At 49.5% G+C, this 26,265-nt stretch overlaps 1 protein-coding gene across 1 annotated transcript in view; it reads right to left on the bottom strand.

Moving 5' to 3' along the window:
• The window catches only part of LOC102572496 (diacylglycerol kinase beta), a 138,436-nt gene that overhangs the window by 108,012 nt on the left and 4,159 nt on the right, over positions 1–26,265 (bottom strand). Inside the window, exons 2-6 of the mRNA XM_019489894.2 lie at positions 18,038–18,114; positions 9,481–9,646; positions 7,513–7,575; positions 4,242–4,499; positions 2,658–2,828 (exon numbers count right to left, since the gene is read on the bottom strand). Coding sequence (XP_019345439.1) covers positions 2,658–2,828; positions 4,242–4,499; positions 7,513–7,575; positions 9,481–9,646; positions 18,038–18,114 — 735 coding nt within the window. The remainder of the gene's footprint in view (positions 1–2,657; positions 2,829–4,241; positions 4,500–7,512; positions 7,576–9,480; positions 9,647–18,037; positions 18,115–26,265) is intronic.

The raw sequence follows: 26,265 nt of genomic DNA, 5'->3' as shown, positions 1-26,265 counted from the left end.
CTAAGCCCATAGACAGTGTGCACGAGGTCACTGCAGGTAGTAATGAAAACACATGCAAGTGTTTGTCATTGTAAACAATGGCCTCACTTTCAATGCAAATGGATTTTTTCAAATGCTATTTGACCATCTATGAATTTAGAAAATGAAGAGGACAGAGAGGGCTATTGGCTCCTACTTGTCTTTGCTGAAGCCAGCAGATTTGGCCTATGTGAGTCACTGGCATCGCAGCTAGGAAACCTTTGATGTAACCAGGATTTGCACTCCCATCCGTTAAAAGCAACTGGGCATTTAAAAAATGCAGGTGGTTCAATTTCCCTGCCATAGGCCAAGCTGCTGAGACGTCACAGAGACATCCCAGGGGTTCAGGCACTCCTGGGGAAGGGAAGGGAAAGAAGCCAAAGTCAGGGGTGAAGGGGCAGGCGCTGATGGAGAGCGAGAACTGGCAGGTGGGAATTCCCCAGCAGCAGCTGGTGGGGTAGAAGGAGACTGATGGGAAATGCAGTGATTAACAAGTGCAAAACCTGGCAGCCACACTGTTTTTCATGCACCCGAGTGAGATGAGTGGCTGACATAATGCCAGCTCCCTTGAGCATGTGCGTGGGCTTGTACCAGCTTGCTACATAGCCTCCCTCAACAGCATAGCTCCTGGAAAAGTGTGGGGAGAGTAGAAAGGAGAGAAGCCTTTCCCAACAAACTCCAGGTTAACTGTTAAAACACATGATAAGGTACCAGAAGCCCAGACCCTTTTATGAAATGGAGTCTCTCCCGACTATAACCAGCAGAGTTGGGCGTTAGGCGTTAGAGAGCACTCAGGCCAAAGGGACAGCTCAAGAAAGGAAGGGCTGGGGGTGCAGTGTCTGCAGTACCAAAGACAGCTGCCATTTATCGTGAATGCTTTGCACTGCCATAGAGTGAAGCCAGCCTGTTGTGGGGGGGCGGGGGAGTCAGCACTCCATTGTGTTAGGTACTGCCCAGAGAGCTCTCCTCTTTCAAGGACAGTGAAAAAAATATTCCTCTGAGCACACAGATAGCTGGACTGGAGTAAGATAACAGTGAAAACTACTGGCCTAACCAATGCCACTGGCTTATGTGCCTGCTAATTGGCTGGAAAAAAGAGCTCCCTCTGTGCTGCTATTGCAACTCCTGCCCAAGGGGTTGCAGCCATGCTATGAGCACCAACCACTGCTCTCCTAGAGCACATCGGGCTCTAGCATGATCACTACATGTATCAACAAGGCTGGGAACAACACAGCAATTCAAATCCTCCACTGCTGACCAGCACAGGCCCCAAGCTGTTGGAGAGGAAACTCTGGCCTTGTCTACACGAGAAAGTTTTTTATGCTGATATATTTATATCACATGAGCAGGCTTGGTCTGCCACAAGAGGGCTATTTTCAGTTGGGAAGAGGTTTAAACTAAACCAAACCCATATACATGTCTACATAGGTACGCTGAGCTGAGGTACTGGTATAACATGCCATGTAGACAGTCTTATCAGGTGTGTGTGTATACACGACTGATAAGACTGTCCTCATGGCACGTTATATCAGTACCATTGTACTAGCTCAATTTATCTGTGTAGACACGAACTTATGGTCAGCTGTCAGCTGAGAAAAGCCTGTGACTGCGGTGCAAGGCTGATTATATCGGGGTGCGGGGCAGCCGTACATAAATGCACACTCACCACTTCACTACAGTCTTTGGGATTGCTCTTTTGTGACATGTTAGATTCTTCCCTGCTTGGCTAGCATGACCTGTGTAGAGTCAGGCTGATGAGTTAAATTTTGGGAAGGGGAGGTTTTCTGGTTCTCAGAATATTTAGGAATGAGGGCAATTTAGGGGAGAAATTCCTCAGAACAGCATATTCAATTGCAAGACCCTGCTTTTATAAGGCAGTAAAGAGCTTTGTATAATTAATACAAACCATTACAAGAAGAAAAAAAAAATCTACATGGGCTTCTGACTATTCAGGTCATTTGACTGTTTTCATGCTGGAAGCTAAGTAAAAAGCAATGGCTGGGGGTTAAATGAGCAGAGTCAACCCCCAAACACTGCAGTGCAACCCTTGAGTCCATGTAAGAAGCTTTCTTGACTTGTGATGAAAACTCAAGGCAATCAGAATGCTTCTGCCAACATCAGTTCCTAGAAACACCTCTATTTCTCAAAGTTGAAACACAACAGCCCTAGTGATTCCAGATCAACACAACAAGGGTCTTCAAGAAGAAATCTCATCAGCCACCTTCTTCACAGTATCAGCCATGGTCAGTGAGCTAATCAACAAAGAGCTCTGACCCTCTGTCTGAAATGCTTTGACAGTAACAGATATGTCAGTGAGAGGGGAATGGGGGCAACCATGTTACTGTTGCCTTTTTTTTTAAGGGTCCCAATTCTTCCAAAACCTCATCTCCGTTGCAGCATTTTCCCTCTGTCTACATTGTAGGAGAGGCTGGTGCACTGTCCGGGTCACAGAGAGTAGATCAGTTGTGAACACAAGACATGGCCCTCCCCCCCCCCATCTTGTCTTGCTCTTTTCACTAACCCATAAAGAAAAGCCATTGCCAACCAGTCCTCCCAGCCTCCCAGTCTCCCTCCACCTTAGACAAGCCACCATCACTGGCACCTCAGTCTGAAACATTCGCCTGCCCACAAGCACTTACACTCCAGCTTATCCTCAGCCCGTCCTCTTTCCAGCAGCGACAGGTAACAGACAATGTCCTTCAAGTACACTACAGGAGCCACTGGGGCTGGCGGGTGTGCATTGGCCGTTTTCAAAGAGTTGTGAGTCTTCCGGAGGCTGAAAGGTAACCTCTTCTCCAAGCTCCTTCCGCCTGTGGGAGGAAAAGGAGATAATTAATGGCCACCCCCAATTGCCAGCTTGCTCCCTTACTGCTCCTCTCTGAGTGACCTACCCCTGGCCAAGGTGTCATGTGTTGTATGCACTGTGGTGCTTGGACACGACTGAAACAATGGGTGAAACCTCCACCCTTGTGGCATTTCTGTTCCACAGTCTAGAACTGGGAAGTGCAAATGCGGGCAAAGCAAAATGCACAAAACCCAAACAGGTCAAGCCTTCTTCTGGCCCAAGGGAAGTCTTCAGAGGCTAGATTAAGTCTGGGTTGGCTCAGCCTGTAGCCATGCTGCTTTGCCCAGCTTCAAGTATGACAGGCATACACCTGCTTCAACTCCTTTCCCAGAGGACACCACAAAGCTGGAGGGTGGCATGACTTTTGGTCGCTAGTGGATCAATGGCCAAAAGATGTAAAACAGCCTTTCTGGCAGCCCACACAGAGACGAGGGGGCTGGACTGCCCATGACATTCCCCTCTCCAAGTTTGTCCTTGGTGCAGTCAAACTCCTGTTTACATTCACCCCAGGACTTAACTGAGGAAATTAAAATGAAAGCAAGAGGCAGCTGGCTGGCTTGCATGCTCAGTGACCAAGAAGCCGGGGCACAGACCATCATGGCCCACACTCTTAGCACAGCAGGGCCTTACCCTTCAGTAGACAGTTCAATCTGGCATCTAGGGATATTTCCAAACCTCACCCCGCTCCAGTGTTCATTGCTGGCATAAGCACAACTTGAGGCGATGGTGAGTCACTTTAATATCCCCTCACTCCCCAGCATCCCTGCTGCCAGCTAATTAAGACATTGACTGACGGTGTCTCAGCAGGATAGGATTTGTGTTCTGAGCCACAAGTGAAGGTGATGAGATGGTATGGAGCCCGCTGCATTTGAAATGTAACTGCTGTTCCCTCAGGGGATGAACAGACTGTGCAGCTATCTCAGGTCATTTGCTTTTAAAAATGCAGGCCCCTGTCTAAAAAGCCAGCAGGAATATCAAATACTAGGGCCCCAAGAACAGACCCCCAGAGAGCTCTGGGTGCTCCAATCAGTCCAACCTATGCCGATAAGCAGTTTGCACGCTCATCTCTAGCCTCTGTGTAAAATGGTGTACTTTTGAGGCTCCCTAAATGTAAGTTTTCCAATGACAGCCTCACAGAGTCTACATCCCAGTTTCCCCAGGCAGTCATGACAATGGGTACAGTCTCAGGTCTCTGCTGGACCTGACAGGCTGCACTAGCCAATCGTTCCCCTTTATCTGAAGGTGATGGGAGAAAGCAAAACATGAAGCTCTGACTTTTGGTAGCCAAAATGACCCAAGACTGGACTGGTGAAAAGTCAGGAAGAGCCATGGACAGTGAGGCCTGAGCAGGGCAACAGAGAGGCAGGTTAAAGCTTACCTGGAGATTGCGGGTTGAGCAGAGACCCAGAGGAGATCTTCGAAGACCCTGAGGAGTTGTGGGCAGAAGGGGTGCCCGCAGTGGATTTCTGGGAGGATGACCTGGACCAGCTGGGAGAGGCATTCCCAATGGCACTGTTGTTGGCAATAGGCGCAGGGGTCAGAGTGGCTGGTGGCTGGTCTGTCAGGTTAGCTTGGGAGCTCCTGGACTCCGGAGTGTGTCTTCCCAAGGCACTTAAGAGAGTTTTCCCATTCATCCCTGCAATGCAGACACATGAATGTGGAGAGTAGGCTGTGAAGGATACCCCTGAGAAGAGCTCTGCAGGGCAGAACACAGCACCAAGCCCCAGCAGCTCTGGGCTTTGCCCAACTCAGGACAGCTGTCTTAGGCAACGCCCCTCACTCCTTGTCTTTGCCCTTTGGATTCGTCTGACTAGTCACTGACCGAGTGCTAAACATAAGAGGGCTACAGCCCAGCCCGTTGCTTCTCCTGGTCTCTGAGTTACAGCTCCCAACTGTGCCACCTGAGCACGGGCTGAGAGGAGATCTGGTAGGGCTGCAGTGACAGCAGCCTGTTGTGCTGTCCTAGGACACTGGCCAAAGCAGCTTGGGCTTGCAGTGCCTTGGTCTCCTATCTTAGCCTCCCTCCCCACTTCCAGAGGGACTGCTGCAGAGCGAAAGGGGCAGGGTGCCTTGGTGCTTCTGAGGTACTGGAGGAGCAGAGAAGAGGCATCCTGGGAGAACAGCTGCTCAAAGACAGCCAGGCTGTTACTGGTGAACAAGCTAAGAGGCTGTGATGTGGATGACTACACAGTCTGGTGGGTGGCGAATTGGCTAGAGGGTCGCACCCAAAGAGTTGTGGTGGATGGGTCGGTCTCGACCTGGAAGGGTGTGGGCAGTGGGGTCCCGCAGGGCTCGGTCCTTGGACCGATACTCTTTAATGTCTTCATCAGCGACTTGGACGAGGGAGTCAAATGTACTCTGTCCAAGTTTGCAGATGACACAAAGCTATGGGGAGAAGTGGACACGCCGGAGGGCAGGGAACAGCTGCAGGCAGACCTGGATAGGTTGGACAAGTGGGCAGAAAACAACAGGATGCAGTTCAACAAGGAGAAATGCAAAGTGCTGCACCTAGGGAGGAAGAATGTCCAGCACACCTACAGCCTAGGGAATGACCTGCTGGGTGGCACAGAGGTGGAAAGGGATCTTGGAGTCCTAGTGGACTCCAAGATGAACATGAGCCGGTAGTGTGACAAAGCCATCAGAAAAGCCAATGGCACTTTATCGTGCATCAGCAGATGCATGACGAATAGGTCCAGGGAGGTGATACTTCCCCTCTATAGGGCGCTGGTCAGACCGCAGTTGGAGTACTGCGTGCAATTCTGGGCGCCGCACTTCAAGAAGGATGCGGATAACCTGGAGAGGGTCCAGAGAAGGGCAACTCGTATGGTCAAGGGCCTGCAGACCAAGCCCTACGAGGAGAGACTAGAGAACCTGGACCTTTTCAGCCTCCGCAAGAGAAGGTTGAGAGGCGACCTTGTGGCTGCCTATAAGTTCATCACGGGGGCACAGAAGGGAATTGGTGAGTATTTATTCACCAAGGCGCCCCCGGGGGTTACAAGAAACAATGGCCACAAGCTATCAGAGAGCAGATTTAGATTGGACATTAGGAAGAACTTCTTCACAGTTCGAGTGGCCAAGGTCTGGAACGGGCTCCCAAGGGAGGTGGTGCTCTCCCCTACCCTGGGGGTCTTCAAGAGGAGGTTAGATGAGTATCTAGCTGGGGTCATCTAGACCCAGCACTCTTTCCTGCTTATGCAGGGGGTCGGACTCGATGATCTATTGAGGACCCTTCCGACCCTAACATCTATGAATCTATGAATCTAAGGCAGCAGTAGAGAGGCCATTATGTAAAAATCCTACAGAACATAATAGGGAAAACCATGGAGTTCAACCACTGAGACTGACATCCTCTAAACTACTCTGCAGTCACCCTGGGACAGCCTGCAGGGAGAGAATGCTCCTATATATGCTGGGGGATGCCTGCCACGGCCCAGAAATAACATGTTATTTCCCATAAACAATTAGGAGCTAGACAGGGAGAAAGAAAATCTGCCTGGGGGGATTTTTTTTAGCCTAACTGGTCCCTGGCTTCTATACCAAAGAGGGTTCAGACAGCCACCACTTCCCCCTGGGTTCAGGTGTTTGAACAGAAGTCTTTCTACCATGCTGCCACTTGGCGAGGAGGCGGCACTGCTCAGACAGGAGAGTCAGCTTTCCCATGGAATGGCTTTTCCCAGGGCCAAAGAAGATCCCTCAGGGCAGCTGAGTTGAGAAACAGTTGGTTCTAGTCCCCACTGCAATGAACACTCAAGTGTTTTATACAAAAGCAGGACAGCATCAATAGGAATAAATGAGAGCAACACACCCTAGGAAAGCCCGTAAGAGTCCTCTTCTGGGAAGTGGGAGATATAGGTTCAAACCCCTCACAGTGAGGAGGAAGTGGAACTAGGGTCTTCTACATCCCAGATGAACACACTACTGGGCTACCAAGTTAAAGCACATGGTGGCTGCTGCTCCTGTCACTGTCCCTTTTGTGAATGGTGCAAGTCTAGCCTCTTGCTTTCCTTGGGGCCTCAGAAATGGAAATGAAGCATGTTGCTTTGAGTCAAATGAAGTGCTTGGTTGTATTGTTTTGGCCAAAAAAATACCTAAATCATTTCAGTTTGGACTGAACCAGGGTTTTTTTTTAATTTTTCAGTTTGACTCCAAACTTGACAACAAGACTATCTGCACAACCATACATTTAAAAATCCCTGCTGGACCTGCAGCCTCCAAAAGTGAACCAGCACCCCTTGTTGTACTGCCCACAGTCAGGAAAAGATCTAGCCCGTTTGGGAAAAATGACCCTTCCCATCTTCTTCTGTACTCATCTGTCTTTGGCTTTACATTTCCCTGCACTGCAAGACAGATACCCAAAGCTGCAAGACATTCAGCCCTGTGCACCAAACCTTACACACCTGTCCCTTGCATGAATTGGAGTGATGAATATTTTTGCGCAATACATAATCCAGCCACTAGATGTCTCAGTGTGCTGTAAAGTAGGACAAGGTAGACAAAGGGTAAACAAGGGAGACAAAGTTGGAACCTGAGCTGGGCAGAGTTCTTCTTTGTTTTTATAATTTGGTTATCTTCTCTAAAAAAACACTTCCTCTCTCAGATGCACTGGATCCCACAAATTGTGTGATTAGTCACAAAAACACAATAGTTACCTGTGACAGGGGCGCAAGCCACTTCGGTCTGAATGGAGATGCCCGTATCGATGGACTTTGACTCTGAATCCATACAAGAACCAAAACAAATAAATAAATAAATATACTGAATTCATCTTCAAACATTTGAACATTATGAGAAACAGGTGAAGTGCCTCATCCCTCATCTTTCACTCTACCTCCCCCATCCTGGAAAAAATAAAATGAAAAACAAGAGCACTTGGTGAAAGGCTGCACATAAGAACTTGTACCAATGTTCAGTTGCTTCAAAGAGTCACAAAGTCATAGATATATGGATTAATCCACAACCAAAGGTTTGTTTGGTGATGTCATTTATTAAAAAGCTATATAGGAGGGAAAGGTGTTAGTCTGAGGGAAAGAACCTCTTCTTCAATCAAATACACACCAGCTTAAGTGGAAGGATCCTCCCTTTAGTACATTAAGAATTAACTTTATTCTGCTCTGGAGACATAAAATAAACCTAATAATCTGGCACTGGGAGCCATATTTTCTGGCCTGAAAAGTGCGGTACTGACCTGCTGGAGCTGTTCAGAGGGGACATGGCCAGAATGCACTTCGATCACTATGCCTACCCAGTCTTTCCACTATACCAGAAAGCAGTCCCCATGCCTGGGTGTGGGGGACACACTATATCCCCTGTGATATGCACTAGTTGCCACACTCTCAGGACCACTACCAGGATCTACATGATGATGCCTGCTGCATACGTCCTTCATCCTTGACAGAGCCACATTATACTCAGTGGGGCCTGAAGGTGGGTATGTTGGATGCCGGGACACCTTGCAGTCATCTTTGCATCTTTGAGGCTGGATGTCAAAGCAATGCAGAGCCTCCAGCGTGTAAGCTCTGACTACCCAGCTTCTCTGTGACGCAGATCACTGGGATAATTTTGACCATATGCTCCATGCCTCCCGCTGGCCCACAGTCTGCTTCCCCTGCCAGCTGATGACCTTGGTCCTGACCTCCAAAGCCATTCATAGATCAGGTGCCAATTACAGCAGAGACTTATAAGTCCCTAATCCTCCGAGACAATGCAGCCCACTCAACCCCAGAATAAAGCAAGTAGGGTTTAGGGACAAGGCAGTCTCTGCTGTGGGGATCTAGCCATGGAATGACTTTCCAGATGCAATCAGATGAGTCCAGACCATGCAGGAAATACTGGCAGTCTTCCTCTTGATACAGCTTCTTCCACCATCCCCAGAGCTACATTAGCCACCTAATGTAGCTCACATTGAAAACTCCCTAGCCCTGTGGAAGCCCTGGAAACTGAGGAGAATGAGAGACAGGGGCTCTTGCTTTGTCTACCTACTGTATGTAGAAGTTATGCAAAATCTACCAGGAACACCAATTGTAATGAGTGCCCTGATTCTCTGGCTATGGACTGAGTACGGGACCACCTTGAGGGTACAGAGACCCTGGACACATCAGCTGAGTTGTCCCTCCTTGGCTGTGGGTCAACAGAACTGGTTCTCCATCATATTCCAATAGGTTAAAAAAAAATCAGTCAATAGATGCATCCTTCCCATCCTCTTGGACCAACCCTCATTTCTAACAACCTCTTCGGTGCATGCATATGTCAGGGCAGCCAGATGATTGCATTATTGAAACATCAAAGAGGGAATCAGAGGGATTTGGAGAATGAAGCTCACACCCCCAGTACTATTCAGGGCCTGCTAGACAAACATGCTGAACAAGCAGACACCTACAAAGTGCATAAATCAGAGAGTTTGAAGGCCCGAAGGGAACAGAAGATCATTGAGTCTGACCTGTCAGTTACTGGCCAGACAGTTCCACCCATGAAGGATGCTAACTTCTATATCTAATTCAGTTAGCTACCACTTGCACGGTTGCAAACAGCATTGGGAATGGCTGGTGACTGCATCAGCTGCTGCTGTGGGGAGCAGGTAGGGCTGGGGATATCACAGGAATAGGATACATGTTGCTCACCGAGTGCATTGGGCTGAGAGACGCCAGAACTTTGCTGCTGCGGCTCTGGGGAATACTGGCAGACCTTGCGCTTGAAGGACATGAAGAGGTGCTGGCAAAGCTCCTCTGGGATATCCACCTCCAGGTACGTCTTCATGAAGAGCCAGAAGCCCTCATAGTCAATGGGCTATGGAGAAGCAAAGGATGCCATTAGAAATGCCCTGCCTCCCCATGGGACCCCCACAGCAAGGACAGAGACTCCTTTGCCTCCTCTGCACAATGTTTGACCTGTGCAGAAACATGGCCTTTCCTCTGAGGCAATGACCAGCAAAGAACAAAACGGCTTTCCTGCTTTTGCAAGTGTCTTCTGCAAAGGGCACACAAAACAGGGAACTGCTGGCCCAGATGGGAAGCAGCAAAAGGAGCTTTGGGAACATGTCGCTGTTTCATAGGAACCTCTCCATGCTCTCCTGTGGGAGGTTTCTCATGTGAACAGCGCCTGCTCTGTGCTGCTTCTTTCCCCCGGGATTTCAACTCCTGCGGTTAAGCAGAACCACTTTGAACTCCTCTGTGTTCAGCCTCTGACTCTGAAAGCTTTCCCATGACGGGTCACATGCCAGGCATCCAGGGGCAGCCACCTTGCTAGGCAGCACAGCAAGGATTCACAAGGGACGAGGGCTGTGTAACTGCTTTCACTCCCCTCCGCATCCCAGCAGAAAAGCACTAGGTGAAGGTAGCAGTCACACTCTCCACTTTGGCTGTGTCACATGTGAACTCTCAGCATGGGTCTGCCCAGAGCCCCTGCTTTCCTATGGCTCAGGATAACCACTGCTCTTCCTTGACTTTCCCCAGCTGCTCAATTCAAGGAAGGGTGAACAGCAGCAGCATTTACCGGTAGGCTCTGGAGCTGTGCAAGAGCAGGGGCTCTGGCCAGCCCTGACTCCAAACAACGTCACTGGCCACACTGAGCAGGAGCCTGCTCTGACCAGGCAGTGAGTTCAGAGCTCACTGGACATGTGTGGCACAGCCATAGGGGCGGCGGCGCCCACACTCCCTTTACCTCCTTCCTGGATCCACTGATGCCCCCCCCAATTTTTCCCATTTACCCCAGGAGAGAGGTCTCTGCTCACCAGCATGCAATGTGCTCTCTGAGCTGACTGTTTCCTAGCTCTGTCCTTCCCCAGCTTTTTTAGTCCATGCCAGAAATGCCACACTAGACCCGCCTTGAGATATACCCCACCAAGGTCATTTTGCCATCATGCCAGGACTCTGCTAGTTACACTGGGTCTGAGCTGGGCCAGGGAAGAACGACCCCACTCTGCCCTTCCCTTCCTGGGGCAGGACAAGTGCCCTGTCTTGGCTCATCGCTCTACAGGCCTCGCCCATCCTCAGAAGAACAACCCTTGGCCCCATCCCTCTCCTTGGTTATACTGAAAAAGATGAGGGGATGTGGGGAACATTCAGGTTCCCTCTCCCCACGGCTGCTCTTGGAGCTGGAGACTGGCACACTGGGGTGGCTGGCACCACGGAAAAGGAGCCAAGGCTAACTGCCCAGTATCCCTCTGGTCCTGATGAAGAGAAGCCCTTGACACAGGTCCTGCCATGCCTGTTTTGTAGGCAGTGGGTGTAATCCTCCCACTCCAGAGCCTTTCCCTGTGCCATGCTCCCTTTGGAGATAATACACGGAGGGTTTTGCTGCACGTTGATTCAGGTAAAAATTAGCTCCATCAGGGCTGGCTCAGACAGTACTGAGCACAGACCCCCCACCCCCAGATGGTTTCCCTAGGGACTGAAATTTCTCACCCTAGGTCTCAACTTTGAGGGTAGCTTTCTAAGGGAAGCCTTTCAAGGTAGCTAGATGGGGGCAGAAATAGTAGAGGCATAAATAAGATAAAGGCAGTGCAATGAGGGCCAGATTTCAACTGCCACACTGAACTAGCACAGAGCGAGACCTCAGTCTCACAAAGGCAGACTGCCACAGCCACGTGAAACCCCACTGAACCCAGTACGCTCCGTGCACAGACAGGAGTCCGACTCTGTGGAGCCAGTCAGAGCATCAGGGCCTTTTCTTGGTCTCTTCTCATGACCCACTGGCTCATCATTCAGCCAAGCTGTTTTAATCTTTCCTCATAAATCAATTCCTCCAGGCTCTTGCCTTCTGTTCTCACTAAATCTCATCCACAGTCCTGCTTTAACTCAGTTTTCTGCATTTAATTATATATAAATAAATTACCCAAATCGATTTGCCACTTAACATTTCATTATGATGTGCCTGTGGTACCTAGGCAAGAAAATCTCCATTAACGGGAGCACAGTACCCAATAGCTCATGTCACAGTGGAGTGAAATTGCGCCCATTTAGACGGCTATTTCTGGAAAGCTAAAGCCCTTCTAAAATATTTAATGACTTCTGTTCTCCACAGCGTGACTTCACTCTGCAGCTCAGGAGATAACCTTGCTTCTGTAAATCACTATCCACATAACTCTAGGCAAAAGTTTCCAAACTGTACAACTAGGAAGATGCCCAGAGTGGGTTTTGTGGTGGAACATGCAGACCCCGTTTCTGGGCTGGCAGGGACATACTGAAACCCCATGGGCTGAGAAAGAGCACAATTGTCTGTCTCTACTGCCCAGATACCAGGGCAGGGGGAGACATGCCTGTGACAAGGCCCCTTACCACCTCCCACTCTTTGTGGGAGCTCAGATGTTAGTGAACAGCAGAAGGCGGAGGGTGGGTGGGAAGCCTGGGTATTCAACTTGCTGTCTCTTGCTTGTATGGAAGGGAGCAATGAAGGGAGTGTCTCTGCTGTTTAGGTCCTAATAAGACCAGTCCTCCTGGGGTTTGCCCCTTCTCCTATGGGGAGCTGCCTGCCATAGGGACATGTGGGGTGGGTGGGATGTGGTAACCCTAGTAGCAGCCCCAGCTGAACATGCAGAAGCCAGCATGCAAAGCAGGAGCTAACAGCCAACCACACACACCAAAACCAGAGACAAGCAGCAGCCAGGTCTCTTACTTGGTTCAAGGTGTCTTGCTTCTGCAGGAAAGAAGACCAAAGAAAACAGAGAGGAGAGTTTAGTGAGAAGGGGATGGGCCAGAGCACAAGCAGCACTGAGGTAAAGGGGGAATCTCCCCTGCAGAAACACCTGGTGCAGGGAGGAACTGAACCAGCTCGTTGCAAATCCCATGCCCTGAAAGCCCTACCTGCTGGCTGCCCAACTGGCAGAGGGTGGGTTGTAATCAGCCTGTAAAAGGGTTGACTTGCAACCCACGGGTTCCCACCCAGGTGACACTCCCCCTCATCACCCCTGCGGCTGCTGCTGACTACAGGCTGCCTTGCTCTCTTTCAGCTTGCACTTCCTGCCATGCCCCCAGTTTCCCAGCAAAGCAAATCTATAGCTCTTTTGGTTAGAGAAAAGACCAAGAATGTAGCAGGACAGTGCCCTAAAAATCTCATCCCCAGGAGCCCAATAAAAAGAGCCCTGACCTTCCTACACAGTCACTTGTCTTGTAGGCAAAGACTACAAGCTTGGGGATCATGCTCCTGCAATGACTGAGCTTGGTCACAGTGGAGGAGGGGAGCAGAGAGGCCTTTAGAGATTTCACGTATGAACATAACCAGATGGTGGTTCTGCTGATCCCACCAGCTTCCTGCCCAGACCTGGGCTCTACGCTGAGCTGCCTAAGCTCTGGAAACCCATGTGGTTTTCTGTGCTGGAGCTCTCCCCCATGCTCTGGGTGCTGCTCTGCTCCTGGAGCTTACTCTGGTGAGTGCTGTCTGCTCTGCCTAGTATCCGTGTGCCGGGTATGCCCAGGGAGGAATGCCAGACTGAAGGTGCAGCAGGGAGCTGGCAGTGTGAGCATCGTGGGTATGCTCAGGGGTAGGGATTGTGGGAAAGGGCTGGAAGGTAGGACAGGGGAGGAAAGTCAGATGAGAAGGATGAAGGATGGAAAGAGGGGAGGAGGCCGTGGTGGTCAGGAGAGGAGAGCTGGAGGGAGCCATTCCTGGGAGGAGACAGAAGGCTGAAAGAGCACAACGAGGGAACGGCTTGCCAGCAGGGCAGTGGAGTGAGGACACACAGCTGAGGGAAGAGAAAGGAAGCACAGCAAACATCTTGCAAACAAACCTGAAGCCAGCACTGGGCCCCACAATTCCCAATTCCACACTGCAAGGCAATGGCTTGGCCGAACCCCTGGTTCTCACCCTGGGGTCAAGACCATCTGCCTTCTTTTATAGTTGAGTGGGTTCCAGGTGCAGTGGCCCTGGCACTTTCCCAGGCCAGGACCTCGAGTGACAACTGGGACCTCGGCCCTCACAAGTTTGCCAGGTAAAGAGGATGTGTTTTCTGAACAGCAGGGTGGCAGGGCTGTCCCTCTGGTCCCCAGAACTCAGTACATGAGGATGTATTTCTGATTAGGCCAGTACCATGCTCCGGAAATCTTAGTGGAATCGTAGGTGTGTTAGTAGCTGGAAACTGTCACAAAATGACCTTGACATCCTAGACACACATAAAGCCTGGTGCATTTATGTAGGTGTTTATGCCACACGTCACTGCAGCCTCTGACTGCTGCTCAGACATCCGCTATCAAGTGCAGGAAATGGGTTTTCAGGATGGGGCCCCGAGCAGAGGTAAACTGGCAGACCTCCAGTGAAGGTGCCATAATTGCACCTGTTCACACCATCCAAAGCCTGGCACCGGAAGCATTCCCCTTGGCAAAACAGCTTTCCTCACCCTGATAGCAATAAAGCATGAGTCAGTACCTTCAATCATTTAACTTTGCCAGTGATGGAAGTGCTCTGGTGGCATTCCCATCACCAGCACACTGTAATCACCCAGAACTGCAGGACCAGTTGCCTTATGCTGCTCCAACCAGAGTTTGCAGCACATAAATAGAAACCTTGGTGCTGCTCTGCTGACATTGCTGCACATACCCTCCAGCACAAATGTGTGAGTCACCAGAGCCCCAGTTTCCAATTATTTTCTTGTCTCACCTATGCTATTTTTCAGACCTCTGCATAATAAAGGTGCAAGGACCTTTATGGCAGCACAGTTGCAGGTAACTTAGAGTGAGTAGCAAGCAATACCTTAGATAAAAAGACTCCATTGACAGAAGAGGGAATCAATCTATCAGAAAGGTTACCTAGGAATCATGATTGGGCAATGGAAGCTGATGGGCTGGGGTCAGCTAGTCCAATACCAAAGGGCCATATTTGCCATAGGGAACTAGGTGTGGGATCGCTTGGCTTTGTTAGGTGCCCTGGTGCCCAATGGAGTTCACAGCCCTGAGTTTGGTGCCTGGGCTCTTGCTAGGAGCCATGGGGCAAGTTAGGTCATGAATGGGATTCCCAGAAGCTAGTACACCAAGCAAGCAGACCCCCAGATCCAGCCAGTAGGAAATTCTGAGCAAGGGGAGGAACCCAAGCCCCACCCATTACAGTGCAAAAGCACCTGACTCTGGGTTGGAAGGAAGCACCTCCATCCACTTGGCCAGAGAAAATATAGCCTAGTGATTAGGGCCCTGCACCCTGGAGACCCAGGGGAGAGACTGGGAAAGCTCCTCTTTTCAGAATATTCTCTAGCCCAGTGGTCCGGAGACTTGCTAGAGGTGTGGGAGACCTGGGTTCCAGAGCAAGCAGAGGAATCAAATCAAGTCTCCTACAGCCCAGGTGAGGGCTCTAGCCATTGAGCATCCCTCTAAAGAGGGGATCCTCCTCCCCTAGCTGTCTTGTATGAGTGTCTGTGTGCTCAAAATGCACCTGCGGAGTTGGGTTCTTCCTGTGAGAGACCAGCCAGCACCTTATTTGTGAGCCCATGGGGGAAGAGGCACGGGGTAGATGCTGATGGTGTTATCAAGATGTAGGCAACATAAAACACAGGAGACTATGAGACTTTACTATGGACTTTTGATGTCTCCAGATTTAGGCAGTAGCTGCAGGAGGAAGGTTTTGCAAATGTTGCCAGTGTCTAAATACTACGCATGGGCACCTATCTGCCCTTAATCTAGCCCAAGATGGACTTCTTGGCTAGGTTTGCTGCAGGGCTTCATTCCTGGACCCTATTTTGCTCAGGTTACAAGGATACAACTAAGCCTTTACAAATACATAAAACCAAGCTTATGATATAGCTCAGGCCTTTAGCAGCTGTCTGCACAGCTGTGCCTCTTCAGAGACGTTCTCCCTGCACCTCCTCAGCTTTCTTTCCCCTCCAATTGTGACTGAATATTGAGGATAACAGGTGACAGGTAGCAATAAGCAGCATCAAGTTGTAGGGGGAGACTGGGATCTAACAGCATGCTGAAAGGGTCCATGTTAAATCCAATTTTAATTAACACTCCTTAAACCCTGAGAATTGCAGTTAAGTGAAACACTAATGAGTCCTGCAAATCCTCCAGAACTTGGAAGTGTTGGGAAAACCAATGAGACACAGGAATAATGCAAAGGAACTCAGCCACGTTAGAAACAAGAGTGTTAAATAATACCTTGCAAACTGATCCATGAGGGAGATGTCAAGAGTCCTATGAGCCAAAGTCTTCCAAGCACATTTTCATTTTTAACCAACTGGAAGAGGTAGTTGGACCAAGTGAAGGCTCTTGCCTGCAGATCCCTCCCACCCCCAAGAGTAAGTCCAGCAGGTTGACATGGTGGGAGCGAGGTGAGCAAGCCTACTAAGCTTCACCCACATGCTCAGGCATCTCAGGGGATGTGGTAAGGGAAGATTGTGGCAAGGGCCAAAGAATGTTTTCCCTGGTAAATCACAGAGGTAAGTGCAGAAGGACTCTGTTTACTAAAACACCCCAAAAAGAGAGATACAGGAGGAAAACAGCCCTTTTCCATTTTTATCCAAGGACCACCCCCCTCTTCCCCCAGGCTGGTCTGAGCTTTGAAGACATTTGAATGTAATTAGTCATTATCCTAATTTCTCCCAAAAAGCTTCACACCTACATGAGTCCCCACTGTGCCAGGAGAATAGGCTCCTGGATAGAGGCCATGTCACAAGCTTGGAACAGCCATAGACGTGCTTGGCAGGAAGCTGTGAGGACCTCTTAGGTCCACCCACAACCCAGCATTTGGACCTTGTCCTATTTTCCTCCTAATGCTTGTTTACTTCTCCCCTCAATATGCTCACAGCCACAGCTCTCTCAGCGCCTTTGTTGCTCTCTTCCATGCATAATTACCTTTGGTGACAAGAAGTTTTTCCCCCAATTCCCTTTGTGACTGGGCCCCACATAATGTCAGCCCATGCTCTCCGATTTGGGTTCCCACTGCGTTCTTGAATAGCTCTGTAGCTTTTAGTGCCTCGGAGCCAGGTGCAGCCCACTGATTTGCTTAATCACCTTGTTTCTAATGATTTATAATTATGACCCCTGCTATAGGTTCTGTCATACTGGCATGCTCATAAGCCTTTCTAAAAGCATCCTCTAACAAAAGACAAACCTCCTCCTGAGAGAGGTGTTACAAAGCAAAGGCTTTCCCCATACTTATTCCACTAGGATGGCCCATTGTCCCAGCTTTGCTAATAGCTGAAGAAGTGTTTGCATGAAGAGAGAAAAACTGCATTAGGAAAGCACACTGCTCCCCTAATAGACAGGGAGGAAGGGGAAGGTGGGGGTGGAAGAATCAATGTTTAGGTAAATGGCATCACAACAAGCGGCTGAGATTGGAGCTCAAATATCTCTGATGAGAAGGGGTGGGAGACCTGCCCACCTCTTTGTGACAGAGGTGAACAGGCTTCATGGTAATCTAAGAACACATTTATATAACCTACGCACTGCGAGACACTATTACTTATGCTGTGGCACTGGAATATTTAATGTACCACTACAATTTAGTGGGACTGGAGAAGAAAGGTCCCTGGTAAGAACATCTAGGTGCACACTTGGAAGACAATGAGAGAAGACAGCTTCAAAGATCCTACTGCTTTTCACTAACCAGCCATGAGTCTTGTTTTGCCAAAGCTGAGCATTACTGGAACAAAGGGCTATTACATACAAGCAGTAATTGGCTTGGCTTCTGTGGTGGTAGTGAGGAGGGTAATAGTCAAGCATGGTCCGGAGATTTTGTCAGTAAGTGCCAATGTGGTCTGTAGGGGTGTCTGAAAACAGCCATCCCTTCTCCAGCTCCAGGGAGCAGTGAGCCTTAGAGAGGGGCCAGTGTGCAAATAGACTGATTAATGTCTGAAGAACAGAGGGTTTTTTAAACACCTTTGTCTTTTGCTGTGCTTTAAGATGGCTGTTTGGTCACTCAGAAGACAGGGTAGATTTGCACCTTATAGACTAACTAAATCAGAGATGTCTATTCAGTGCTCACCACTGCTATTGCTGCCGTTGGAAGCAGACTCACAAGCACTGGATATATCACACCTGCTAAGGTAGTTACACTTGATATACAAGGAAATGAAACCCAGTGAAACCCCGAGAATGTGAGAATCACCTGATTCCACCCTGAGAACACAGCAGCTGAGAAGGGGATATTGGGATGGGCCAGGGATGTACTTACCCCAGTTACTCCTGTGAGGTTTTATGGAAGGGGATGAATATGTAACATGCTGGTTTCAGAAGTTCAGAATATAAAGGCCCTTACCTGTTCTGGGTTATATTTGGAGAGGACTCCATCCCCGTGGAACTCTTCCAAGACATCCTTGAGTTTCTTACTAGAATCTAGGAAGAAAGAACCCACAGCAATAAGCATCACAGCACTGCTGATTCAACGGAGGAGGAAAAGGACACAATGTCATGAGCTTTCCCAGAAACATTAATTCCTCCACCTAATCACAGGACAAACAGGTCTAGTAGGTTGCTACAAAGGGTACCATTTACATACCTGCCCACAATGCTTCTTCCTCCATCATACTCCATGATCCATTTAGACGACATTAGCGTCATTAGTGAGAGTCACAGGAACACAGGAATGGAAGGGGCTTCCTGGTCTATCGACCTCTGTGTTTACAGGCAATCATTTGCTCAAGGAATCTCCCCACTCAACTCTTTAATCTCTCACCCAAAACCATAAGACACAATACCCAGAATATGGAGGAGACCCATAACATGCCATAGGTAGAAGGGGGAAAGGTGAGGGCACTGCTAGTGCCATGCCTGCCACGACAGAGAAATAGTCGGTCATTCTATGAATCAGGCAGATGTCACCCTGGTGACATCTGTTTGTAGACACAAAACATGAGTGAACAGACATCCTTGGACCTTGTTATGCCCCAAAAGCCCAATAATGTTAGTGAGAGAAGCCTATTAATAGTTTGTCTAGCTTGCATACATGTGCTTCAGGTTGGGGCCAGGCTCCCAGGGCCAACAACCCAGAGGATCATGTCCTGAAGCCCTGGGAGTAGCAGGGCCCCAATTCTACAAAATAGCGGCCCTGGGCAACATCTGGACCTGCCGATCAATCAGCTCAGATGTGCTGCAGACGCAGAAACAACATCTGTTTGTAGTCTAAGTGACATCTCCCAGGAGGAAAGAGTGAAGTAGCAAACATGATGGAGGGGTAGATGCATGTCTCCTGGCATAGGTGGGAAGAGGATGAACCTGGTAGGATGGAAGGGGCCAGTGGAGGATGTACAAATCCCAATGCTTAGGGAAGGGGCTCCTGTAACAGGGGGGGCAGGTAAGTGCCATCCAAAGAGCCGAGTGGGAGGATGGATGGAAGGACGGAAAGAGCTGCTGGAGATGCCCAGCCTACAGAACCTATACAACACACCAGCAAGCAGGGGCCTTTGGGGCAGATCCTGTCATACCAACTGTGATCCTATTCCACCCTGCTCAAGTCCATGAACAACTTAATGCAATAGGTGGGGAGTCCTTCTTCTCCTTGCTGTTTTTTGCAATGAGGTCTTAAGGCCAAGATAACAGAAACAGGTTCTCAGGGATTAGAACAGGGTGGGATAGGATCACACTAGGTCACACACATGCCTAACAGGTGAAATAGGATCCGGCCACAGGTGTTTTTGTTTTTTTATCTACTTATTCATTTATTACTACTGCACCCAGGGGAAAAACACCACTTCTTTGAGGGTAGCGTTGTTTGATTTTTTGCTTTTCCTCCTCCTCTTTCTTCCCCCACCTGATCAAGAGTTTTAATGAAGGAAAGAAACAAGAGAGAATCTGCCAATTTTTCTCCCCAAATTTGTATCCAGCCAAGACAACACCTGCATTTCAAAGCAGGAGATAAGAGAACCGCTAAAGATCAGGAGGAAATAATAGCACCATTACTTGAAAACAGAAGGAGGAAGTTAACAGTTTAGAGGTCTCACAACCTACTGGATCCATCCACCTGAACACAGTGGGTGCCTTGGACCCAGTCCTAGCTTCCTCTGTGAACCTGACAATGCACCTGATTGTCTTCAGGGATTTATTGTGAATAAATAAGATATGAAAGAGCTCTGGGTAGGTTGGGGCTTTTATGGGAAGTTTCCTCTGGTTCAGCATGTTCAAGGATGTGGAAGCAATCTCTATTGGACTGCGGGAGACCGTACGTGATGTGCAGTGGCCCCTTCAGTCACAGTCAGGCCTTCTATACTGCCATGTTTTTTCTTCAAATAGCAGTTTCCTGCAGACTCCTATTCTTACAAGTCCTCTCCCTGCCAGGGAGTCTGCAGAGAGGGAGAAAACTAGAGGGGAAAAAACTGCTGCCTGGATACAGAAAAAGGAAAACCCGAAAGAAATTGCCAGGTACCCATAAAGGAGAACTGTGCAGAATGGAGATCCCTCCTCAGAACAGGGCCCCACACAAGGCTGACTCAAGAGTGCTCTCACCTGGGTGTTCAGGAAGGGGAAAGGTGATGAGCTTCCTGCTCTGGGTAGTACAGAGGCATGGAACAGGCTAGCCAATGCCACTGTTATGCTGCCCCCATCTCAACTTACAGAAGCTGCCCTGTTGTGAGCACAGGGAAGCATTAGAGCTAAAAGGGAGACCTGGGAGGTCAGGGCTTGAGCACAGAAGGTCACAACCCCAGGGGATCAGAAGCAGACAAGGTGCAAACTGGAGTCAAGAGTCAGGGGATTGGGAGGTAACCAGGGAAAAGTGGAAGCAATTAGCCTGCCTGCTGCCCTGGCTCCTGCCAGGAGGTGCTTGTAGCCTTTCCAATCCTTTCGCTTTGCTGAAGGTAGTGTACAACGGCACCTGCCAGGGTGGGGGTCTCAAATGTGCATACCCCTGCTGGCTCAGCACTGACCCAAGGCCACAAACCCATTTCCCGGTGGCACCCCTGGTTGGCACTGGCTTCTAGCGAGGCTTTGAACTGGGCCGTGTTTCCACAAGTGTCCAGAGGAGAGAGGCCCCACATGCTAGAGCTGCAACAGTACGCATGCCCTAGAAGCTAAATGGGCAGAAACAATTGGTGATGGACAGGGGGGACAAGGCTGAACTCCTCAATGAGTTCTTTGCCTCAGTGTTCCTAAGCGAGGGGCACGACAAGTCTCTCACTGGGGTTGTAGAGAGGCAGCAGCAAGGCGCCAGACTTCCATGCGTAGACCCTGAGATGGTGCAGAGTCACTTGGAAGAACTGGATGCCTTTAAGTCAGCAGGCCTGGATGAGCTCCATCCGAGGGTACTGAAGGCACTGGCCGACATCATTGCAGAGCCACTGGTGGGAATATTTGAAAGCTCGTGGCGCACGGGCCAAGTCCCGGAGGACTGGAAAAGGGCCAACGTGGTCCCCATTTTCAAAAAGGGGAGGAAGGAGGACCCGGGCAACTATAGACCTGTCAGTCTCACCTCCATCCTTGGCAAAGTCTTTGAAAAAATTATCAAGGCTCACATTTGTGAGAGCCCGGCAGGACAAATTATGCTGAGAGGAAATCAGCACGGGTTTGTGGCAGGCAGATCGTGCCTGACCAATCTAGTTTCTTTTTATGACCAGGTTACGAAACGCCTGGACACAGGAGGAGGGGTGGATGTCATATACTTAGACTTCAGGAAGGCCTTCCATACGGTATCCCACACCATACTGGTGAACAAGTTAAGAGGCTGTGACTTGGATGACTACACAGTCCGGTGGGTGGCGAATTGGCTGAAGGGTCACACCCAGAGAGTCGTGGTGGATGGGTCGGTTTTGACCTGGAAGGGTGTGGGCAGTGGGGTCCCGCAGGGCTCGGTCCTTGGACCGATACTCTTTAATGTCTTCATCAGTGACTTGGACGAGGGAGTGAGGTGTACTCTGTCCAAGTTTGCAGATGACACAAAGCTATGGGGAGAAGTGGACACGCCGGAGGGCAGGGAACAGCTGCAAGCAGACCTGGACAAGTTGGACAAGTGGGCAGAAAACAACAGGATGCAGTTCAACAAGGAGAAATGCAAAGTGCTGCACCTAGGGAGGAAGAATGTCCAGCACACCTACAGCCTAGGGAATGACCTGCTGGGTAGCACGGAATTGGAAAGGGATCGTGGAGTCCTAGTGGACTCCAAGATGAACATGAGTCGGCAGTGTGACGAAGCCATCAAAAAAGCCAATGGCACTTTATCGTGAATCAGCAGATGCATGACGAATAGGTCCAAAGAGGTGATACTTCCCCTCTATCGGGCGCTGGTCAGACCGCAGTTGGAGTACTGCGTGCAATTCTAGGTGCTGCAATTCAAGAGGGATGCGGATAACCTGGAGAGAGTCTAGAGAAGGGCCACTTGTATGGTTAATGGCCTGCAGACCAAGCCCTATGAGGAGAGACTAGAGAAACTGGACCTTTTCAGCCTCCGCAAGAGAAGGTTGAGAGGCGACCTTGTGGCTGCCTATAAGTTCATCACGGGGGCACAGAAGGGAATTGGTGAGGATTTATTCACCAAGGCGCCCCCGGGGGTTACAAGAAATAATGGCCACAAGCTAGCAGAGAGCAGATTTAGATTGGACATTAGGAAGAACTTCTTCACAGTTCGAGTGGCCAAAGTCTGGAACGGGCTCCCAAGGGAGGTGGTGCTCTCCCCTACCCTGGGGGTCTTCAAGAGGAGGTTAGATGAGCATCTAGCTGGGGTCATCTAGACCCAGCACTCTTTCCTGCCTATGCAGGGGGTCGGACTCGATGATCTATTGAGGACCCTTCCGACCCTAACATCTATGAATCTATGAATCTAGGGGGATGGACTGCTTGAGCCAGGAGATGGGCCAGGCTGCCTCTCCACACTCCCAGCAGCATGACCCCCCCAGGGTGCACGTGACACTGGCCTGCCGCTTAGACGCCTGCAGAGCTCTGCCAGCTCTCCCTTTAGTAATCTTTACAGGCCAACCTTTCCCTCCTGGGCTGGGATGATCTAGTTGGGGCTGGTCCTGCTTTGAGCAGGGGGTTGGACTAGATGTGACCTCCTGAGGTGCCTTCGGACCCTCACTGTCTATGATTCCAACTATGATTCCTCCCTCCCTCCCTCTCTCTGACCAAGCCCTGCTCTGTGCCCTCATCTTGCAGGCTATCCCGAGTGGTGCAGGTTCCCCATCACGCTCCACATCCCTCACACCTGCCCAGCAACCAGCTGCTAACTTCCTTGCCTTCCTGCTGCTCCTCAGGGAGCAGCCTCATGGGTGTAGTCTGGCGAAGAGACTCCTCTTTAGAGTGGGGACTTACTGCCCCTGTACAAGAGCCTTCTCCCTCCCTCTCCATGCCCCCGAAGGGTGGGAGCCATTTTCTCCTCCTACAGAAAACTAAGGGCAGGATGCTAGAGGCAGCATGTCAGTGATGCCCTTCTTTACATGGGGGAGACCCATCAGAGCCAGCAGGAAGAGGATGCACCTGTCCCTGGCTATGGGCCTGTGCAGGACTGGAGAAGTTGGCAACCTGGAAAAAAACTACCCCAAGTGAAGGTGTTGTCATGTGCACAGTGGGAGCCCCCTAGACCCAAGCAGAGGGGCAGGGATGACACTCACACAGCAGACAAAGCAGTTTCAGGGGAAGGGGGCATACTGGGCAGGCCAAGTGGTGGAGAGACATACTGGAGGCAGAAAGCATGCAAAGTAAGCAAGGAGGGGCCTGAGGCACAGGCCAGGTTTGTAGAGGTCTAGCTAGGGCACCAAGCTAAACAAAAGAAAGCCTGTTCCAAAGGGGGAACAGGGATTTCTGCCTAGTAAAGGGGACCAGGGGGGTCATGAGATGCCAAACAGGCAGCCAAAAAAACAGGCCCATGGCTAACATACAGATGGTCTGTAAAGCAACATAAAGAAACTTAAAAACAAGAGTAGGTGCCCTAAAGGTCTGGCCTATGAAGCAGGACTGAGGCAGTGACAGCCATTACTGAATGATGCGGGAATGGTAAATGGAGAGACTGAAATAATACTAAGCTACAAACTTCCAAGAAGCACCTTCCCATTGCAGAAAGTGCCACAGGGAAAGACTAGAAGCCCCGGTCTTCCTGCCTTTGCATTGCTGGCATCTGAGATGGAGGGTTGCCTGACACCCTTAAATGTCAACAGCTCAGCAAAAAGGAATATCCGCTTCCTTAACCGTCCACCTCTGGCCCTAGCAAGTTTTTCTTCTAGCCCTTCTTTGAGTCTCCTGTAACGTAGGAGACCACAGAGAAGGGAACTCTGTACCCAACCAAGAGCTGTCTGGGGGTTTATGGGAGCAAAGAGAAAGGAATGGGAACTTTAGAGCTATCCCGTTCCAAGTGGGCCCAACCATGCAGGAAGTGTATTTGTTCCCACATGTGGCCCCTCAGGGATCACATCTGCTCAAGATCCACATAGGTCAGTCCACCAGGAAAGGGAAGCTGTGTTTACATCACTAAAGGGCTCCTGCACCAGAGGCATGACAGCCCAAAAGGACACAGCAGCACTGCCTTGATACAGCATTAGCTACCTGTTGGAGAGCAGGCTGAGAGTGGGCTGATTGCCATGCACCTGCTGCCTCACCAAGGAGAGTCCGTAACACCAAGTTAGGAGTTGTGTGCAGGAAGAATGGGCCTGGCATGGCCTGCAGCACTCCCTACTCAGGTCTGCGGTGCTGTAGCCATGCCTCGAGTGCAGCTTTTTGCTGCTATCTCCTAGCATCAAACTGGTGGGGATTTTCCACCAGTGAGATGCTAGAGGCAGCATGTCAGGGATGCCCTTCTCTACATGTGGGAGACCCAACACTAGAGCCAGCAGGAGGAGAATGGACCTGTTCCAGCCCACCGCATTAAATATGAACAGCACGGCCTGAATCAAAGCTACCGTCTTCCAAATCCATGTCTTGGCAACTACCTATCCTCTGGATCATGGTGTACGTGCAAGAGGTCTATGTGACCATCACACCAAGACTTTCAGCATGTATGCCTAGGTAAGAGTAGGAAGGAGTGCAGGCTGCCCAAGACCTACCAACCCCACTTTAGAGCAACAAGACAGAATCCAAAGGCAAGACCAAATCCAGGAGTTCGGTGCCTCGATGGTTGTAGGTTCTGTGAGAGAACAACAGATGAGAACTGTTGCTGACTGCCTGATGCCTCAGCGAGGGCACGTTTCTGTCTGATGTCCCTTAGACTTTCTCCAACCAAAGAGCACCCACATGGCAGTGGAAAGTAGGGTTTTGTTGTGCCCTATACTGGCCTTACTCTGGAAGTTGCAACACTGTGGCATTTTATAGCAACTTTCCTGCCATGAGTAGCCCCACCACACCGCCACCAGACCCTCCAGTCAGATGCAAATTATGGTCGTCTCCAGGACCATGTCTAATTTAGGAAAATGTACAAGAGATTTAAGGAAATAAAAACAATGCCAAACTGCAATTTACATATGTTACACTTTAAAGGAGAACTTATGAAAAACACAGTATTTGAATGTTGCATCTATCTGCATTAAGTAGTAATGGGAGGAGGAAATCTTTCTCTTTTTAACAATACAGGAAAGGTACTGCATACTCACAATGCATCTAGCATTAAAAAACACCAACATTTATGCTGTTAGTCACTTGTGGAACATAGGAGGAAGGCCAAATGCGGTCTGGAAAGGGAAACACTACTCGCACTTTTGTAAAATATCACTTTCCCCTGTTAGTTCTTGAATAACTCTTACGTAGATAAAGTTAGCGGCTTTCTTATAACTCATCTCTCTGAGTTCCAGACCAGGGGTTTTCTTGCCAAACTTTTATTAATAAAATAAAGATGTTGTGTATTTTGGGGGATTTAACAGTACAACCAGCTTGTTATGGTCTGTTATTAAATAAAACACAGGCCTGGATTCAGATGCTGCTATTCCACATACATCATCACCTTTTGACTCTCAGCCATATCTTATGAAGATTTATTTTTTTATGGTCTTTCTTGATGCTTTATTTCTTTATCCTCCTCAAAGTCATGAATCTCGTTCTTGATACGTATGAACTAAAAATATTCTGTTCTTTCTGCTCTGACTCCTGCGTGTTCCCCAGTGTATATATTTACTGGAAACTCGTCTCCTCTGGCTACAGAAACTTTTGTTTCTTAACCACACTAGCTCTAGGTTGTTAGGCTTGTGTGAGCCTCTGACTTGAAATTCTCCCTCTCCAGAGATAGTTTTGTATGCAAGCTGTTGCTTGACTCCTGCCATTTGTCCTTTGAAAAAATGCTGCGTATAATTATTGCAAAGACTTGACAGGTACAAACCTCAAAATGAGTAAAACCACTTTACAAATTTAGGAAAAGCCTACTGGATTGACATGCACGTAAGCTGTTTTGAACCATCTCTTGGTAAAGCATTGGGAGTTTTCCTATATCATTCACCTTTTTTCAACAGACAGGTACTTTCCATTTGCAGCTAGCAGGGCAGCAGGTAGTCTGACTACCACAGGTAAGCTGGTCTTTTAGGAAGCCTAGGCTCAGCCCCACTTGTTTCTAGCTTCCCCTGAATCAAACATACCCAAGAAAAGCAC

This window comes from Alligator mississippiensis, chromosome 7 (assembly GCF_030867095.1).
Source record: "Alligator mississippiensis isolate rAllMis1 chromosome 7, rAllMis1, whole genome shotgun sequence".
NCBI lineage: Eukaryota > Metazoa > Chordata > Crocodylia > Alligatoridae > Alligator > Alligator mississippiensis.
This window is presented reverse-complemented; position numbering and strand designations above follow the sequence as displayed.